Raw genomic sequence first — 20,873 nt, 5'->3', positions numbered from 1 at the left:
TGCAATATTTGTCCTTTCACATCTGGCTTATTTTACTTAGCATAATGTTTTCAAGTGTCATCCATGTTGTAGTATGTGACAACTTCAATACTTTTTATGGCTGAATAAGAATATTCCATTGTATGTGTAGACCAAGTTTTTTCTATCCATTTACCTATTGATGGATGCTCAGGTTGTTTCCGCTTTTTGGCTATTGTGAATAATGATGTTATGAAAATTCTCGTACAAGTATCTTAGCCCCTGTTTTCAATTCTTTTTGGTATATAACTAGGAATAAATTTACTGATTATATGGTAATTCTGTGTTTAACTTTTTGAGGAACCACCAAACTGTTTTCCACAATGGCTGCACCATTCTGTATTCCAGCCAGCAGTGTATGAGCCTTCCAACTTCTCCATATCCTCATCAACATTTATTATTTTTCATGTTTTTGATTATAGCTAACCTACTACATATGAAGTGGTATCTCACTGAGGCTTTGTTTTGAATTTCTCTAATGTCTAGTTATATAGAGCTTTTCATGTGCTTATTAGCCATTTGCTTATCTTCTTTGGAGAAATGTCTATTCAAGTTATTTGCCCACTTTTAAAGTGGGTTGTTTCTTCTTTTTTTGTTGAGCCGTAGGAGTTCTTTATATATTTTGGGTATAAAACCCTTATCAGATGTATGATGGCAAATATTTTCTCCCATTCTATGAGCTACCTTTTCACTCTCTTGATAGTGTTCTTTGATGCATAAAAGTTTTTGCTTTTGATGAAGTCCAATTTATTTGTTTTTTATTTCTTGCCTGTACTTTTGGTGCCATATTTAAGGAACCATTAGCAAATCCAGTGTCATGAAGATTTTCCCCTGTGTTTTCTTCTAAGAGTTTTATAGCTTTAGCTGTTAAATTTAGGTCTTTGATGCATTTTTAGTTAATTTTTGCATATGCTATAATGTAAAGATACAACTTCATTCTTTTTGGTGTGGATATCTAGTCCTCCCAGCACGAATGGTCTTGGCGCCTTGTAAAAATTAGATCGACCAGAGATGACAGGGTTTATTTCTGGGCTTTCAGCTCTCTATTTAGATTTATCCTTATGCCAGGGCCATGCCGTTTTGATTATAGTAGTTTTGTAGTAAGTTTTAAGATCAGGAAGTGGGAGACCTCCAACTTTATGGTTCTGTTTCAAGAGTGTTTTGGCTATTAGGGTTCCCTTGGAATTCCATGTGAATTTTAAGATAGGTTTTTCTGTTTCTGCAGAAAGCGCATGGGACTTGATAGGGAGTGCCTTGAGTCTGCTTTGAACAGTGCTGTCGCCTTCACACCATCAAGCCCTGCGGTGGGGGGGGCACTGCGTGCCTTCCCGTTTCTTTAGGTCTTCTTTAATTTCTTTCACCAATGTTTTCAAAATTTTCAGTGTACAAGTCTTGTGTCTCCTTTGTTAATTTTATTCCTAAGTATTGTATTGTTTTTGATACTATTGTAAATGAAATTTTCTTAATTTCCTTTTCTGATTGTTCATTGTTAATGTATAGAAATACAACTGATTTTTATGCACTGATTTTGTATCCCGCAACTTTGCTGAATTCGTTTATTAGTTCTGACAGTTTTTCTGGATTCCTTTGGGCGTCCTGCTCATGAGCTCAACTCATTTGTGAATAGAGATAGTTTTACTTCTTCCCTTCCAATTTGGATGTCTTTTGTTTCTTTTCTTGCCTAATTGCCTGACTAGAACAGTATTTTAGCTTTGGACATGTCAAATTTGAGATCCTTTTAGACTTCCAAATGGAGATATCAAGTAAGCAGTCGAATATTTGAGTCTGGATGTCAGGAAGTAGGTTTACGCTAGAGATACGAAATTGGGAATTGTCAGCATGTGGCTGGTATGTAAACCACAAGGCCATGTGAGAGACCACCTCGAAAGTGCATATAGGTAAAGAAGAGAAATTGTCTGAGGGTGACGTCATGGAAAAGAACCCAGCATTGTAGAAGTCAAGAGAATTTCCTTTTCCCGTTCCCCTTCATCCCTTGGTCCTAGACTACGGGTACTTCCCGTAGATGAAACCCTACCGGCTTCTTTTGGATGGTTCCACCGAAGAAAGTGGATGCCATGGAATGGGCTTCTGTTGGATTTTACTGGGGGCTGGCCACGTCACTGGGCCTGTCATTCAAGGATGACACTGAAGAGGAGGATTAGGTTTCAGCCAGAATCTTACCCGATGCTTAGAGACTCCTACATAAAGGCCTTGTCTCCAGATCCAACCCAGGTTGCTGTGCTGCAATTGTTCCACTTGTGTCCAAAACAGATGACAGCTAATAAAGAATGTTCCTGAAGGATAAAAGTCAGGGCAGAGGTCATCTGTTAGTGGCTCCCCTGCCACTCTCTGAGTTCTTCAGTTTTTTTTTTTTTTGAGGAAGATTAGCCCTGAGCTAACATCTGCTGTGAATCTTCCTCTTCTTGCTGAGGAAGACTGGCCCTGAGCTAACATTCGTGCCCATCTTCTTCTACTTTATATGTGGGATGTCTACCACAGCATAGCTTGCCAAGCAGTGCCATGTCCTCACCTTGGATCCAAACGGGTGAACCCCAGGCTGCCAGAGCGGAACATGTGCACTTAACTGCTGTGCCACTGGGCCGGCCCCTTTGTTTTGTTTTTTGGGGGGTGTTTAATATGCTTTTTGGTGAGGAATATTGGCCCTGAGCTAACATCTGTTGCCAATTTTCGTCTTTTTTTTTTTTCTCCCCAAAGCCCCAGTACTCAGCTGTATATCCTAGTTGTAGGTCATGCCAGTTCTTCTATGTGGAACACCACCACAGCATGGCTTGATGAGCGGTGTGTAGGTCTGCGCCCAGCTTCCAAACTGTTGAAGCCCAGGCCACCAAAACAGAGGACGCAAACTTAAGCACTCAGCCACGGGGCCAGCCTCCTGAGTTCTTCTTTTGAACATCTTTTTGGTTTATATTATCTCTTCATTCTCCTTCCTCTGCTTTCCCCAAGTACACCCATACGGTACACAAGTCCCTTCAGCTCCATCCTGTGTGTCCACCTGGGGTCCTTGGGATGCCTTTTTTTCCTCCTTCTCATTTGTCCACGAGGACCATTCAAGACACGAGTAAGTGTGGCGTGCTTAGTTCATGGTTATACTAAGCAATTGGTTGCATTTGAAGCATATCGTAAGACTTGCAAAAGTATGTGAATAATGTGCATTTGCTTTTGTTTTTGAAAAAATTATAAATACACTCCCATAGAGACAACATTTGGCTGAATATATAACAAATTATTAAGCAATAGTTATTTTTGGCTGGTGGAATTACAGGGGAGTTTATATTTCTAATTATGTATGTCCAAAGCATTTAAGTTTTTTTGCCATCAGTGTGCATTTGTTATATAAGTAAAAAAATTTTAAAACTTTTATTTAAAAAACTTTACAATTCCAGTTAAAAGGAGATGCCAACACATACATAAGCAGTCCCATTATCTGTGCTTCCCTGTGCAAGGGATTAAAGAATTTGCTTGACCCGTACAACAGAGGCACAAGCGTTATCACGTACATATGTCTGAGACAAGAACATAGTTGCCTAGAAGCCTTGGGAAAAATGGTTCTTAAGCCTTCAAAAAGATGCCTTTCTTACCCTTTCCTTCCTCGGAAGTCCATAAACAGGTTGGCACGTTTGGAGTTCCGCCAGCTTAACTAGTGGAACAGACTTCTGGAGGGAAACACTGTTTTGCTCTTCTGCTTCATGTCCTGTATTATTTTGGACTCGTTTAGGGATAGTATCTGAGTTTCTATCTCCTGGGCTGTTTTTTTTCCAGAAATACAAAGTTTTTTTTCTTTGATATATGCTTACGTGTTTACTTTTAAGTGATGTAACTTTTCAAAAAAAGTATTAAAGTTTATTTCTGTGGGAAAAAAATATTTTTTATATTTTTGACTGTTTTTTGTTCCTTCTCTTTTGAAATCTCTAGCCAACAAGAACATTAGTCATGACAAGCATGCCATCTGAGTAAGTACTCCTTGTTTTGATAACTTTCTGCTCAATATAAAATTTTAGGCTTTTCTTTCGTGTACTGTGATGCTGTGCTTTTGGGCAGCTCATAGATTTGTACTGTATCGCTGTTACTCTATATAATTAATATTGGAGTTAGAAGATCATTGGAAATAAAAAAAGATGGTTAAAAGACTGAACAGGTTAGCCCTGCAGGCTTTCTGTGTTGTGTAGACAGCATTAAGAGGGCTTAGGGATTTTCTGGTCCTCTTGCTTGCTTCATACCTGATGGCTCCGTGTGTCCACCACCCCCACTGGCTGAATGTTCACTAAGCGGAGCATCGCTGGCTGAAACATTCCCCTCAAAGGTCTCAAAGAAACACGGGTGGAAAGCTGTCTACAACTGTATTAAACCAAGCGTCTACACATTTGGTGGAAGAGTTAATAGCTTGCTGGCATGCTCTTATCATCTTCCTTAAACATTTAACACAATAAAGTACATCCAACAAAAACACAGCACTATATTTTTTGTAACAGATTTTTGAATTCCTGTTTAGAGGGGAAAACCGTATTTTTTCTATCAATCATAGGTTTTAAGGATTTAAGACGTTCATCAAACCATTGGGATATTTCAGTGAAAAATAGGCCCCTAAAAGAGTGCACGTTTAGAACACTTTCTGTAGCAGGATCCTTTTCCTACCCATGGCATGAAGTTAAAAGGACTGATAATTCAAACACCATCATTAACTAGTGAAAAAAAGCACACTCACGATTTGCGTTAATGTCCTATGAAATATATTGGACATTCGAAATACTCTTAATACAGAAATGAATAATCGATAGGCATATAACATTTTTAAAAGTCTATATTTTTGCTCCAAATAAAAAAACATGAATAACTATTATTTTCTCACTCAAAGATTTGAAAATCAAACTTTTCATTTAGGCCACATTCTCTTTTTATTCTTTTTCCGCACATATACTTCTTGTCTGAAGTTACTAAGACCTAGACTTTCTGATGCTGTGTTGATTAGCCATGTCCTGAAAAGACACTTGTTGTTTATTAGCAAATCCAACAAATAGCTGGCAGCTGCCAGACTTGTAATGAGGAAAATCATAAATACAGCGAAATGAAGGGTTCTGGAGAGCATTTGGCTTAGAGGTTTTCACTTCTTTTTGCTTTTGTTTTCTTTGCCTTTCCCCTCCCAACTTTAATATTTTCCCACAATTCCAATAAGCACAGATCCTCTAGTTGAAGTGGTAATGGGATGGGGCCCAGGTCTTGACCCATTCGTCTTCTCTACCCTAGGTGTCTCTAGAAATTTAAAATTGTGATGTAGTTCAAGCCTTTCGTTTTATGAGGCTTGTGACTGACAAACCCAAGTTCACTGGAGATCCATGTGGCATAAAGTGGAAGGGAGATTATTGGAGGCAGTCTGTGTAAGCATGGACAAGAGCGGCCTTTTTCCCTTTGTAATGCAATTTCTGGAGAGGAGAGAATTTTCTTTCTTTCTGTCTGTCTTTCTTTTTTTTTTAGTGAGGAAGATTGGCCCTGAGCTAACATCTGTGCCAATCTTCCTCTCTTCTGCATGTGGGATGCTACCACAGCGTGGCTTAATGAGCAGTGTGTACGTCTGCGCCCGGGATCCGAACCCTCAAATCTGGGGCTGCTGAAGCAGAGTGCACAAATTTAACTACTATGCCACCAGACTAGCCCCAAGAATTTTATTTCTTAACACGCTGTGTATTGTAGCTTAGAAAGCCCTACATACCCTTTGTATTTCACTGGGGAGTTCCAAAATTTGCTGGGAGAGAGGGAAAAGCAAGGTACAGAACTAAAGGGCTTAGAAAGGTGATCTTAAAAGGAAGAGAGGAAGGATGGAGAGTTATTTGGTGAGGAAGTTGGATAGGAAGAATATTTTAACAAAAAAGAAAGGTACTTAAGGCATTAATGAAATGACAGACCAGAAGATAAGCCATGATGAGCTATGTGAAAATAAGGAGCCTCTGCTCTAAGATTTGATCTGATGGTTTAATTAAAAAGGACTTTTTTCCCAGCTTAGTAGAAAAACTGTGTTTGACTCCCAATAAATGTTTTATTTTCAAAATAAAATAAGTGGATGAGAAGCTTTGTACTCACCATGTACAAATTGGTTAAAATAAACATAAGAAGCAAATAATTGGGGCTGGTCCAGCGGCGTAGTGGTTTAATTCACAAGCTCTGCTTGAGTGGCCCAGGGTTCACGGGTTTGGATCTGGGGCGTAGACCTAAACACTACTCATCAAGCTATGCTGTGGCAGCATCCCACATGCAAAACAGAGGAATATTGGCACAGATGTTAGCTCAGTGACAAACTTCCTCAAGCAAAAAGAGGAAGATTGTCAACAGATGTTAGCTCAGGGCCAATCTTCTTCACCAAAAAAAAAGTAAATAGTTGCTGTGGTGGGCAGAGCACTAAGCTGGTCTCAGGAGGTCTTGTTTCTGGTGCTGACTGCAGTCCTACCCACAGGGTCTGGGGAAGCCATTTACAACCTTGGGACCACAGTTCTCTCGGCCATTAAAATTGACAGTTGGAGTTTACAGCTAAAGTTTTTTTACTTCCCCAAATTTCAAGTCATTGACTGTAAAGAAATTAAGACATGAACACCATAGCTGAAATCAGCATAGAATTTTAGCTTTCTAGTTTTTGAGTTTTTTATTCAATGTAATCAGCTCGATATTCATGTGCAGAAAACATATTCATTTTGTTGATTTTTTCCTTCCTATTTAATAGAAAGCAGAACATCATCATCCAGGTTCTGAACAAATTGAAGGGCTTTTCCTTTGCCCCGGAAGTGTGTGAAACGACCACTCACGTGCTCGTGGGGAAGCCTGTGCGCACGCTGAATGTGCTGCTGGGAATCGCACGCGGCTGCTGGATTCTCTCTTACGAATGGGTGAGCAGTGACGTAAGCACAATGTGTGTCTCAGTTACGTATTCTAAGACAGAAGGCATTTTGATAGATTTGGTCCTCCGAGGTGGGGACCCTAGATTCATGCCGATGCACATCCTTGTCAGTTTGCACACTTTCCTGTGAGCGGTGAATGCTGTTCTGTCCTCGAACTCTTCTCCCTCTGGCTCATCAGCCTTCAGCCACTGCTGATCCCTCAGGCACAGGAGTCCCGTGGTGAGGACGGAGAGCAGGAGAAGGAGCCGCCTTCCAGATAAAGACCTCTCGGCCCCTGGCAGAAGCAGGGTCAGAGCAGACTTGGAATGAAAACACAGAATGCATGTTCTCACAGTCCAGTGCACTTTCTTCTGTGTTTGACCAAGAAATAGTGTGACCTATGTTAGCGATGGTTTAAAAAGCCAAAAGAATTCAGCGATTGTTTTTACAGATGGATTTACTTAGGATGAAACATGTTCATTTAGTCCCATTGGATATGTTTTATCTTACCCATATCTATCTGTAACATTACTTGCCCTTATTTCTGTGCATTAAAGGTAGTTTTTTTGGGGAAAAAAACATCATTTTCATTATTCATAAAAATTTAATTTGTTTGTTGTTCTTTCTATTTTTACTTCAATCGTCAACCGGTGTTCACCCTGAAACATTGCTGTCTGATGAGAGTGGCGTCATTTGTTACTTGTGTTAGTTTGTGTCTGCTAAGTATCCACCTTCCTTCCTCCTCCCACTAAGAATGTATTATATTAATACCGTGTTAATTTAAACCAGTGGAATTATAATTTGCAAGCAAACTACAGATGTGTTTTTAAGAACCACTGTGGTCTTTCCCGTGTCATAATTTAGCCCTGAAGCTCCCTGATACAAGAGGTTTAAGACATTAGTGCTTAAAGTCATGAAGTGGAAAAGGTAGAAATTCCCTAACAAAGTAGTATTTGCATTGGTGGCAGTTGGGGAGTACTTTACCTAATTATCTATTGGTACTAATCCACATTGATTTGTATGAAATATCACTTATAACTCTAGCTTCCACGAATGACTACCCTGTTTTCTTGTACAATGTACAATGTCTCTGTATCTTCATCAGTCAGCTCTTCCTTCCCTCGTGTCTCAGAGGAAAAAATGTTCTTTATCTGTCACGAAGATACACATCTGTACTTGATTCTGTATCCAACCTATTCTTCTGGGACTTTGAGCAGACCAGAGAGGTCAGACATGAGACTCAGCATTCGCTGCCGCCCTTTGTAAGGACCGACTCCCTGGATGCCTCCATGTGTTTGCTCAGTGTACTGCCAGTATTCTCCCACTAATCGTGTGTAGAAACAGAACCGGAGGCAAATTTAGCTCACAGTCACTGTATGTGGGAGTCACCATTATCTGTGAGAAAGGCAGGAAGTAAAACCTGTCATTTAACAACCTTCTGGTGCTCAGACAGCACTGCCCACCTGGGCCTTCTGCCTGGAGGGAGGAACCTGGGCCATTCAGTCACATAAGTGAATGAATGATGTACAAGTGCAATAAGGCAAGAAAACGACATACAAGGCATTTAGGTTGGAGAGGAAGAAATGAAACTATCTCTGTTCGTAGACATGATTGTCCATGCAGGTAATCACAAGAAATCTACAAAAAGCTCCTAGAACTAATAAGTGAGTTCGGCAAATTGTCAGCCTACAAGGATACAACATGGAAATATTTAAGTATAAATCTAGCATAAAAATAGGTGCAGGATCTGTAGGCTGAAAACTACAAAACACTGATTTAAAAAAATCGAAGAACTAAATAAATGGAGAGACATACTGTGTTCATGAGTTGGAAGACTCCATGTGGTTAAAATGTCACTCCTCCCCAAAATGACCTGTAGATTTCACACATCACCAATCAAAATCTCAGGATGATTCTTTGAAGATATGGGCAAGCTGATTCTAAAATGTATGTATAGGGAAAAAGGAACTAGCATAACTAAAACCGTTTTGAAAAAGAAGCGCAAGGTTGGAGGACTAACACTGCCTGATTTTAAGGCGTCCTTTGAAGCTGCGGTAATCAAGACAACGTGGTATCAGTGGAAGGACAGACATAATGGAACGGAACGGACAGTCCAGAAATAGAGCCGCACAGATATGGCCCACTGGTTTTCACAAAGCTGCAGAGGCAATTCAGCAGAGAAAGGTCAGTCTTTCCGACAAACGGTGCTGGAGCAATTAGACATCTATGTGCAAAAAAAATGAACCTACCTCACCCTGCATACAGAAACTACCTCAAAACGGATCAGAGACTAACAGGCACAATGACAAAACTCTTAAAGGTAAACATAGGAGAAGAGTCTTCATGCCTTGGTTTAGGTAGAGTTCTTAGATACAACACCAAAAGCATGATGTGTAAGAGAAAAAAATTAATAAATTAGACATTATCAAAATTGAGAATTTTTACTCTGTGAAGAACATTATAAAGAGACCAGGAGAAAATATTTGCAAATCTCATCTGACAAAGAACTTACATCCAAAAATAAGAAAACAAACAACCCAAACAAAAATTGGCAAAAAAAAAAAAATTTGAACACTTGATCAAAGATATACAGATGGCAAATAAGTACATGAAAACCTGCTCAACGTCAATTAAAACCATAATGAGACACCACTGCGTAGCTAGCAGAACGGCTAAACTATGAAATACGTTGACAGTCCTCTAGCAGGGATGCAGAGCATCTGGATTCTCACACACTGCTGGTGGGAATGGAGACGGTCCAACCACCCTGAGAAACGGCTTGGCAGTTTCACATGAAGTTAAATGTACACTTGCCATCTCACCCAGCAACCCCGGTCCTCAGTCATTTGTTTGGAGAGATGAAAGCTTATGCTCACACAAAAATCTGTACAGCAATGTCGTAGCAGCTTTGCTTGTAATCGCCCAAACCTGGAAACACGAATGTCCCTCAGTGGGTGAATGGATAAACAAACAGGTCCACTCCTCCAATGGAGTACTGCTCAGTGGTGAAGAGCAATGAGGAGACGTGCCACAACGTGGATGAACGTGGATGAATCCCTCTTGCACTGTGGGCTGACTGCCCGTGAGCCAGCTGGCCTCAGGGTAGGACTGTCCTCGGCTCCCTTAGGAGGACTGCCCCAAGCTCCACTTCCTCCAGATGCGCCACCTTCTCCCCACAGGACCCCAGGCCTCCAGGTGTTGGGCTGTTGGCCTTCCCAGGCAGTTCCTATAAAGTCAGCACTCCAGGTGCAGACTGTGAGGCGCCAGACTGCCACAATAAGGGAAAATCCCTAAGGCAGAAACAGTGTGTTTGAGGAACAGCAAGAAAGCTGATGGAGGAAGCCAAGAGAAAAAGAAGTAGATGAGACTAGAGAGCCAGATGGCGAAGGGAGCTGTGGCCGTGTCAAGTGTTTGGATTCTATTCTTTGTGTCGCGATAAACCGTGGGAAGCTTTCTATCAGGGGAGCAAGATGATCTGACTTGTGATTTTCAAAGGACGGTGGCTCACTATGGGGAAGCAGGAATGGCATCAGGGACCTGTTCTCAGGCTGTTGAGGTCAGCATTCAAGTGGGAGAAAACGGCAGCTTGGATTGGTGGCAGGAGGAGTGGAGGTGGCAAGTGGGGAGGAAGTGGCAGGAAGAGTGGAGTTGACAGGAGGGGAGGAGGTAGCAGGAGGAGTGGAGGTGTCAGAAGGAGTGGAGGTGGCGGGGGGGAGGTGGCAGGAGGAGTGGAGGTGGCAGGAGGACTGGAAGTGGCAGGAGGGGAGGAGTGGAGGTGTCAGGAGGAGTAGAGGTGGCAGGGGGAGAGGTGGCAGGAGGGGGGGCAGGTGCCAGGAGGGAGGAGGTGTCAAGAGGAGTGGAGGTGGCAGGAGGGGAGGAGGTGGCAGGAGGAGTGGAGGTGGCAGGACGCTCTCCAATTTGGATAACATCGTGAGGGTCGAGTTCAAAGATTTTCTCATAGATGGGCTGTAGGTTGTGAGGGGAAACAGAGTTAGGGATAATTCTGAGTTTATTGACTTGAACAACTGCATAGTAGTTGGTAAGATGATGATGATTTGTCAAAGATCCGTAATGATTTCAGAGTGATACGATACAGCAGGGTTCCCTTTCCTCCTACGCACAAAGACAGATGTCATGAAGCCTGTAAGAGACACCAGTGCTGCGACAAGCCAAGGAGCACAAAGGATTGCCGGCAGCCACCAGAAGCTGGAGAGAGGCCGGGCCAGATTCTCCCTCCGCGCCTCCAAAGGAACCAGCCCTGCCAACAACGTGTTTCAGAACTGCTGGGCTGCAGAGCTGGCATGTTGATTGTAAACAAAAAGAAAGACAGTTGAGAAACAGAACATTAAGAAAAAATTAAAGAAGAAATGCTTACAAAAAGAATAAAATAGATTGCCTCAGTTGTCCAACCATCCCGAAGCTGTTCATGTTCTTTCGTAGTGTGGGGCTCCCTGGGCGATGCTGGCTGGGAGCTTGGCCAACCTGCAGGGGGAGGACCAGCTGTGCGGACCTCCAGGACGAGAGAGGAGGCGAGACTGAGGGAGCTGAGACCTGAAAGCCGTCCTCGGGGTTTTAGCTCTAGCAAGACAGCGCTAATGTATTTTATATACCAGTATAGTGATTTTAAGTAGTGGTAAAGCAGCTGTCTCAAAATTTAATATTATTTTCCCCCGTACTAACCCACTAATTAAGCCACAGGTTCTTCTGTAAGATATGCCTTCTGAGAGGTTTGTATATTTTAATTACCTAATATCTCATATGTCCAATACCTTCTACTAGGAAGACAGAAATCGACAAATAGCTGTTCAGAGAGAAAGAATGGAGTGAAAAGGCGATTACTGTTTACATAATTACACTGAAAACACACATCCATACACATATGAAAATACATACATACATGTGTGCTCTAAGTCCCATATATTCCTATTTATTATCATCGTTTATAATGTCCAAATTGGCAGTACATATACATTAAAGTTATTTTGAAGTAGAAGACCCTCAAAACTGTACCACAAGATCCAGGCCTCTGATCTTTTACCAGTTAGTAAGGTGATAACCTGAAACCAATAAGAAAATAATCCAGTACAGAATAAATGCCACGCTGCCTGGCTGCTCCCAGGTTTAGAGATTTCATGGACCGGAAGTTAACCTCCATCCGCACATAAAATGGGATTAGATTCAGTTGAATTGCCTGCGTGCTGGGGACTTCCTAGCCAGGTGGCCTTAAGTAAGGTGCTCCATCTCACCAACCTGCAGTCCCTCGTTTGTGAAATGGAGCCGATGACAGTGTGTCCTTCATGGGATTGTGTGCAAGCTAAGAGTTAAACATGCACCATGCTCATAATGGTGACTGGCAGAAAGTAAGAACTTAATAAATGTTAGCGTTACACCAGAAACAGCAATATATTAATTTCCCCCCAAAGAGCTATAAGAATCAATTACCATGTGCTGTAACCATAGTTTTATAAACAGAAAGAATGCATTAACCCTAAAATTAAAGATACTTTTGCTCTGGACCATTGATAACTTTGCCATGGACTAGTCCAGTCCATCCTAACACTGAGGGGTATCCATGAAAGCTCATGAATGCTGCTGGCACTTGCAGGAAAATAGGGTCTGTGGAGTCTGAATGATGGGGGGCCTTCACTGGGGAGGGGAACATGAGATGAGACTGGGAACTTGGTATGGTCTTGGTAGACAATTAGAATGCGCCTGCATTTGTCCTTTAAGGGAACTCAGAAGAGTACCCTTCCTTCTCTGGAGACATTCAGTGTTATTTGAAACACCACTTCTCTTAAAGCCACCGTAGTACTGATTTTCGTCTATTTTAACTTTCTCCAAAACCATCAGACTATCACTGCAAGTGGTCACTCTCAGATTTTGAGTTTTGTATCTTTCTGTGAGAACAGCTACAGACGTTGCTTTATGATGATGCCTAAACACTTCACTAAGTGAAATATCTGTTCCTGTAGTTGTGATGACTGTCAAATGTTTCCAGCAGGTGTTACATGTTTGTTGTTGATAATAGATTATTGCTGACCTAAGAAAAAAGAAGTTTAGAAATGGACTGAATCTCTTTCCCTGTTTATCCTCAGTCTTAAATAAGACAGATAATTGCTTCTTCTCACATGGCCTCTTCCATTAATTGTCTAAAGAAATTCAATCGGACAAACTTGGGAAACTTTTGAGAGAGAATAGTTGCCCCTGCCATTTATAAAGTCACTCTACATAATTTCTAAAGCTCAATGCACGATTTAATGCAACTTGTGTATAACTTTAGATATGAACTTCACAGGTTGCGCTTTCTTTTGGGGTCAAGATTCAAAGTGTCCATGCTGTATACTTTAAGGATCCCTTTGTCTTTGTGTAAAGGAATGATTCTCTCTCTCTGGGCCTCCTCCTTTTTCCTTGTCCCCAATGCAATTTGGGGGATTCTTAAAATATTCTCTTTGGCTAGCAGTGTAAATTTGCCTCCAAGAAAAACATTACTGAGAATGTTTTTATTTCAGGGTTTGTGTGGTATTCTCTGGAAATTTCTTGTAAAGGAGAGTTCTAGTAGTTCTTCAGAATTAGATGGTTGTATGTGGCCCAGTTAGGCATATCAAAAAGATTATGGTGATTGTATAACAAAATTCAATTTGAATTTTCACTTAATCTTTTTTTTTTTTTTAACTGTGTCGGCAATTTCTATGTGTTTACAGCAGTTCCTACCTCCATTGTTAGCGCTGCTGTTTTCAGCAAAGAGAATAACTTGTGCTTTTCCTGCTTCGTGACTGAATTGTCTGGCAGATACATAGAAATAGAAAACCGTGTCAGGAGTTGCTCTATTTCCTATTCGTGGGAGACAGGAAGTAACACAACAGAAAAATAAAGAAATCAACTTGACCAAAGTGTCCCTTTAGACTGAAGCTTTTTGTTGTATTGTGTTCAAGCATAGTGCTCTTTGAATTCTTTAGATACTCCTGTCTTTTGACCCTCACTTATTTGGTGTTTCCCACATTCTCCTCTGACTTATCTACAATTCCCCTTTAGTTTTACGCTACTCGTGTTCGGTGAAAGGCAGTGGAGTGCCTGTGACCTTCCCTTGCATATGACTCTGTCCACCCTTCTAAGATACAGCAGAGAAGTGAGGAGTGACTCAGCCTATATTCACATTATTGAAAAACGTTGATTCCAAACAGCTTATGAACAAGGCTTGATTCAGGGTTTTAAAGCTCAATCAGTTTAAATGCAGATAAAGAGTTTAGAAGCTAAGTCAGTCCTACAGCCAAATTTCAAGACAGTTAACTATTAACAAAAGGACAAAAAGCCACTTTATAATCAAGTGTTTCATAAATCAAAAAGTGATGTCATAATGAGTCAGTTTTCTTGATATAATGTGATTCAGTTTTGGCTTTCTCACATTGAATTCAGTAAGCGGTGAGTCTGATTTTATTGGCGGGAACACGGAATCTATGTTAGAGTTAGAATGAAACACGTAGCTCATGCTGCCCATGCCTCTTGTTTCACCCTGAAGAGTGCTCACTCTCCTGAATTATAACCAGTGGTAGAACCAGGCTGGAGTCTGGGTTTTTCACTGGTGTTCTAGTATATCAGACTGCCTGCCTAAGACTCTTCAGAACCAGGCTGGAGTCTGGGTTTTTCACTGGTGCTCTAGTATATCAGACTGCCTGCCTAAGACTCTTCAGAAGAATCATCTTGAAAACCATTCTCTTTTTTTACCTTACATTGGCAGATTAACTTCTGAACACATTCTAAGAATAATTTGCAGACGCAAAGTACCTGGTATACCATATTTGACACCAGTGTTTTTGAGCTGTTTTCTTAAGTTCTCTCTAGCAAACATTTATTGGCTGCAACCATATGCTATGCGTTGATGACACCAAGCTGACTAGGATCCCCATCTTGGGTTTTTGAACCTTCATTGGCTGGATTCCACAGTTCTTTTTCCTCTGCTAAAGATTATACCTTGATAAAGTACTTATCCTTCAAAAAGCATTTTCATACCCACGGTCTCATTGGATCCTTATGGAACATTTTTGCAGTAGAGAAGGACCCTGTTTGTGTCTAGTGATGGAGACACTAGGAAAAATAGCTTGTCTGACTTGAATGTGGATCTTTGGAAGTCTTGATAAAAGGCATTGTCCTAAGGAAGTGACTATAAATAGTACACCTAATTTATAAACTTTCATTATTAAAATAATGGATTCTGTTTGTGGACAGACATTTAACGTGTAGTACTTTGCTCCTTTCATTTGAGGTAGTTACTGAAAACTGCCCAAGGTCTTTCTCTGCAGAACCTCATGCAAGCTGCAGGAGAACTGACCCTTGGGACCACAGGAAGCAGGTGGTCCTATTTAGTCCCTCCACCCTCCCACTGCCATCCTTTTGTTCATCCTGGCAAGTCCCCAGGGTGTGCTTTTTCCATGGAGGCCCTGTGCTTTCCCAGTTACATAATCTATGATTGAAGACAGATAGGAAAAAGTGATTGACCTGGAAAATTGAGGGCTTTGGTGTTGCCCTTCATGAAGACATTTGAAAAGATGCATGAACAGGACTGTGATTGTCATCTAGGAATGACTAGCAGTGGAGTTTGAAGGAGTGAAAATTGTTTTTTAGAGCAAGAAGGCTGCAGAGGCACTAGGGAACACACCAATTGACTGTATTATGAATGAGGGTCCATCATCATTTTTGGAATTCGTATCTTTACGTTAGTAATTTGTTCTTTAATTTTCTAAAGGTGTTAGACAGAATCTACTTAATACACTTGGCATAGAAAAGCTAGTGCATGGGTCCTCAGGCTGAAACTTTGCATGGAAGAGAAATCTCTGAAGCACTTAGAAAGAGAAGAAGAAGGATGGGCCTTTGGAGAGGACATAAGGGACCAAAGCTTGGCTCTGTAGGTCACGATCGTGAGTTTGGGAAACCACTGGAGTATTTTAACTAGAGAGTGACAGGCTTTTATCTCTGGCTTCTGTGTCGAGAATGGATTGCAGGGAGGTAAGAGCAGAAGCAGCGTGACTGACGGAGGCAACTGTGGTCGTCTAGGTGAGACATTATAATGGTTGTGACTGGGGTGGTGGATAGGTGGAGAGAAGAGATCAGACTGGTGTACTTTTTAGGAAGATCTAAGAGGATGTGATAACATGTGGTATGTGGGGATAGAGAAGTCAAGATGCTCCTACCTAAATTTTTTACTTGAACAACTGAGGGTAGATAGTGGTGTCACTTACTGAGGTGGGGAATACTAGAGGAGAAAAATGTTTGCAGGTTTGGGGTACAACAAAAAAATTCTGATATATGTATATTGAGTGTGAGATCCCTATTAGACATTCAAGAAGAGACATCACATATCACATTAAATAGATATGTTTTTAGGGCAAATATTGGGACTGTAAATATTCATTTGGGAGCCATTAGTGCATGGATGGTCTTTCAAGCCATAGTACCTAGGCAGTGTGTGCACAACGAGGAGAGGAGTGAGGTTAGGACTAAGCCTGGGCTGTGCCAACATTGAGAAGTCAGGGAGGTGGAGGAGGAGCAAGGGCACCAAGGAGGAGGAGGCGGTGGCATAGGCAGAACACTAGGAGAATGCGATGCTCAGCGGGAAGAGGAACCGTCTCAGGAAGGAGAGCATGTAGGCTGGATGCTGCTGAAAGGCTAATAAGGTGAAGACAGAGAAATGGCCGTTGGATTTGACTAGGTGGATGTTGTCAGACCTTGGAAACAGTTTAATGATGAGGAGGGTTGAAGAGTGAGCGTCGGGAAAGAAGTGAAGCAGTGAGTGTGCAGAACTGTTTCTAGACCTCTTGCTGTGACTAGATCAGAGATACTGGTCTTGACGGCTAGCTGGGGCAATGTGAAACGTGATTCAAACCTTGTAGCATGGCCAGTGGAAAGACAGCATTTCTGGTGACTATTTGGCTTTATTATAATGAGTTGGGAGTGGTCTTGTGAAGCACCTAAAGCTAGTGGTTTAGTGGGGGGACAAAACTGGATTAAGGTTATGGTTATGTATATTAAAACAAAAGTTGCTATGTCTGGCAAACTGTTTAAATGGATACGGCTGAAAATGAGCAAATCACGTGATTCGCCCTTGTTCCGTACTTGTTGCTGCCTGTCCTTTTCAAAATATAGACTCCAGGGGCCACACTGCTTTTCATTTTGTTTGGTTTAACTTGGGACAACTGAGAAATAACACGAGTTCTTAGTTTTTTTAAACTTCCAGTTATCTCTTCCTCGCCTCATGATTGAGAACTCTAGGACCTCAACTTAATCCGTGCTGAATTGTATCACAAATTCAAAGCTCATTTTTAAAAAAAACTTCAGCTGTGCCTAATGGTACATCTATATTATCTAACCTCTGCAACTTTCTGTTGAGTTCCTGAGTTTTATCTTTGGTTTCTGACATCCCAGTGAAGCAGTTCTCACTTTAAATAACAGAATATCTTAATTGTAGGTTCTCATCAGAAAATTCAACCATGATTTGATTCTCCAGAACTTTTTGAAAATTGTCTTCAGCTATCCATCCTTTAGATAGCCATTGGGCATGTTGGGGACAGTGTTAACTATCCATTCTTTTAGGTTTCTAAGCTCTCTTCCTGAGTCAAAATAAATTGCCAAGAAACATCATAGTTGAACTCTATTAGTACCTGTGTAAGTATCCTCTGTGAATCAGGCTTCAGTGATAATATTAGATTTTGGAGAGAACTGATATAAGAAATACTGGACTTTAGAAAACTGTTGGACATTTTTTAAAACTGTAATTGATAATAGTGTACATTTTGCTGTCTGATACTTTCTCTGTATGATCCACAGAGGACATTTCTCCTAAAATTCATTGCCCTGAACGTTCTCAACAGAAAAGGTTTTGGGCTTTTCTTTACTCGAAAATGAGAAATGCATAACTAAAAGTGATTTTGTCAACTGATGATAACAGCTTGCCTTAGGTGTGTGATACATATCTTTCTTAGTTCTTTTTTATTGTTCTTTTTTCTTTTGAAAGAAAGTTCCCCTGCTTGAACATTAAAGTTCTGCTTCCTAATAATTGATCAAACACTGATGGTTCTCAGGTAGCACACAAACATACAGACATTAGCCTTGACACATAAATGCGGTTGTGTGACCTCTGGTTGTTGGCTATCATGAGGCTGGGGCAGGATGAAGTGCTCTCGCCCTTGCCATGATCCTTCCTGCCCTTCCTCAGCAGGCTGCCCACCCTTTGCCCTGTCACTCACATTCGGAGAGTATCCTTTGGTGAGTCGAGAAACACATCTCCACCAAACTTTGTTTCATGTAACTTTTTCTGTTTTTGGTTTTGTTGGATAACAACAAAACAAGAAAGAATAGTACACAAGCATTTAATGTTTCACACGGGTTTTTTTTTTCTTTGTATGTGTTCCTAATATTCCGTGTAACCCTTATTGAAGTGGAACGTTTATTTCAGTTGTTAAATTGTAAACAGTATTTTTGGTAGTAAAACTTAGAGATAGCCACACCCTCCTTGCCACAAGGGACGGGGCGAAACAAAGAATGTTTCAAACATTAGAGCAGTACCTTTTTAGCAGACACTGGTTATTCAGTGCTTACAGGTTCTTTGAGCACAGAGACTCCTCCTGTCCGTACATCCTTGGCCCAGGACCCAGGATGGAACGCAGAGCACAGCAGTTACTTGTTGAATGAATAAATAAGTAGCTGGATGACTACACATACATGTTATTTCTTTTAAAAATCTCAGAATGTCTTCTTGCCGCTGATAAGCTAGAAATGTCATATAAAAACACTGTACATGATTATAAATTGCAAAAGTATCCATGTAGTTCATGTGTTTCTTGTTAAAATTCATTAAAGTAAAATGACCTGATGCTCATTTAAGAAAAAAATCTTTATAACTCAAATTCACGGAAAGAAGAAAAAACAGTGATTGCTCATAGTAGCCATAATATTTGGTTTATTGTCTGTGATGATAATAATAATTTCTGCTTTGTTTTCATACAGCGATGTGATGTTTCTGCTATTTATTTTAGTTACATTGGAATGTGTCATATTTATTTCTTTGTTTTCATTTTGATAAGAGAAGTACGAGCTCGTGTTATTTATAAAGATGTTTGGGCTTCACATTTAAGTGTGTGGTGAAATGCTGGCTCACCCTCCTCTCTGCTTAGCAATGTGTAAAAAGAGGCTAATAGTGAACAGTGAAGCTCTAAAATCCAAGAAAAATCCGCTTTCATTTTTGTATGCTGGAAAATATTGGGTAAAATACGGACAGTATAAATCTAACGTAAATGCCTGTGTACTATACAGCTAAACTTTTTTAAAGAATATTCAAGCGTATATCAACATGCAGCTTCTTTTTCGTCTTACTATCAGTATTTAGTCTCTGTCAGTTAATATGAGGGAAAAGAGTTCTTAACTACTTATTTTTAGTACTTTATTGCTTATCCTGTCTGTCTTGGTTAAATAGGTGTGTTAAGGTTTTGGTTTCCAGCCGCTTTCTTTTTTGAGACAGTTGGAGCAGAGCTTTCTCGACCTTGATAACGTGTGGATCCCCTGGGGATCTTATTAAAATGCAGATTCTGATGCAGAACGTCTGGGTCCCAAGCTGCTCCCTTTGTTACAGCTCCCAGGTGATGTGCAGGCTGCTGGCCCGACCACCACGCGCTGAATAGGAAGGTGCTAGAGACCAGCCAGCCGTATGTGGAGGTGGAGATGGGGCTGCTGCCAGATGGTGTTAGTCACATAGAAGATTAAAGATAGCGAGCTGCCTTGTGAAGAGATTTGCATATGCTCCCTCAGCTAGTCAGGACAATAATCCTTGGTGGAAACTGAGACTTGAATGGTTTAGTCACAGTGCTTGAAAATGGTGAGTTTTTAAGTTGAATTCAGCTTTTCCTCCACTCGTAGCCCATATTTATACTTTCCAGTGTCTACTTCCAGAGACAACCTAGAGAATGCTTTTATCTTCTACTGCAGTAAACTTTGATATATTCATTTCGTGTTTGCATACCACCTTAACTCATTTTTAAAAGGTTAATGGATACGAGAGTGAATTTTAATGCTAACCTTGCCCCTTACTAGCTCTGTGACAAGTGAAGCTGTTAAACTGTTTAAGCCTCAGTTTCCTTATCTGTAAAAAGATGGAAAGATCCTCTAAATAAAGTGCCCAGTAAGCACTCAATAAATGTTAATTACTGTTGTTATGGAACAAGCATTTTTTGACGTCTATCACCCATCTTCATTCAAATCATATCTTGAATGAACCTTGAAAACATTATGCCAAGTGAAAGAAGCCAGACCCAAAAGGTCACACATTTTAGGGTTCCTTTCATATGATATATCCGAAATAGGCAAATTTGCAGACAGGAGGCTGATAGTAGTTAGCAGAGGGTGGAGTGGAAGGGAACATGAAGAAGAATTGCTTAATGGGTAGGGGGTGTGTTCCTGGGGTGATTAAAAAGTTTTGAAACTAGAAAGAGGTGATGGTTTCACAACATTGTGAATATACTAGATGCCGCTGAACTGTACACTTTAAAATGGTTAATTGTATATTATGTGAATTTCACCTCAATTTTAAAAAATCATAGATGGGAAATTGCCTCACTGAGGCAGTCATTACATCTACTGAATAGGTTTGTACTTTTAAAATAACTTTATGGAATTATAGAAAGCATTTCTCGATGTTCTGAGATGTGTTGGAAATACAGAGGAACGGCTTATTTTGGAACAAATATTATTGCCTTGAAATTTTGCCAGTTCAAGTTGGTCTTTTCGGAAGACTAGACCTCCTCTGTTTTCTGGCTCCAAAGTGTTCAGAACATAAGCACCCTATTATTTTGTTATTAAAAATTATACCATTGATAGCCCCAATTTTTTCTCTGGAAGTTTAACCTAGAAATAACTTCATTGCAACAACTATTTTTTTTAACTACATGGATACTTCTGTAATTTATAATGATGTATAATGTTTTCATGTGA

General features: G+C 40.6%; 1 protein-coding gene across 1 annotated transcript in view; it reads left to right on the top strand.

Moving 5' to 3' along the window:
• The window catches only part of MCPH1 (microcephalin 1), a 233,726-nt gene that overhangs the window by 80,587 nt on the left and 132,266 nt on the right, over positions 1-20,873 (top strand). The window contains 2 exon segments of the mRNA XM_046648531.1: positions 3,952-3,989; positions 6,746-6,908. Of these exon segments, the coding sequence (XP_046504487.1) occupies positions 3,952-3,989; positions 6,746-6,908 (201 nt within the window).

This window comes from Equus quagga, chromosome 22, assembly GCF_021613505.1.
Source record: "Equus quagga isolate Etosha38 chromosome 22, UCLA_HA_Equagga_1.0, whole genome shotgun sequence".
NCBI classification, from domain to species: Eukaryota; Metazoa; Chordata; class Mammalia; order Perissodactyla; family Equidae; genus Equus; species Equus quagga.
This window is presented reverse-complemented; position numbering and strand designations above follow the sequence as displayed.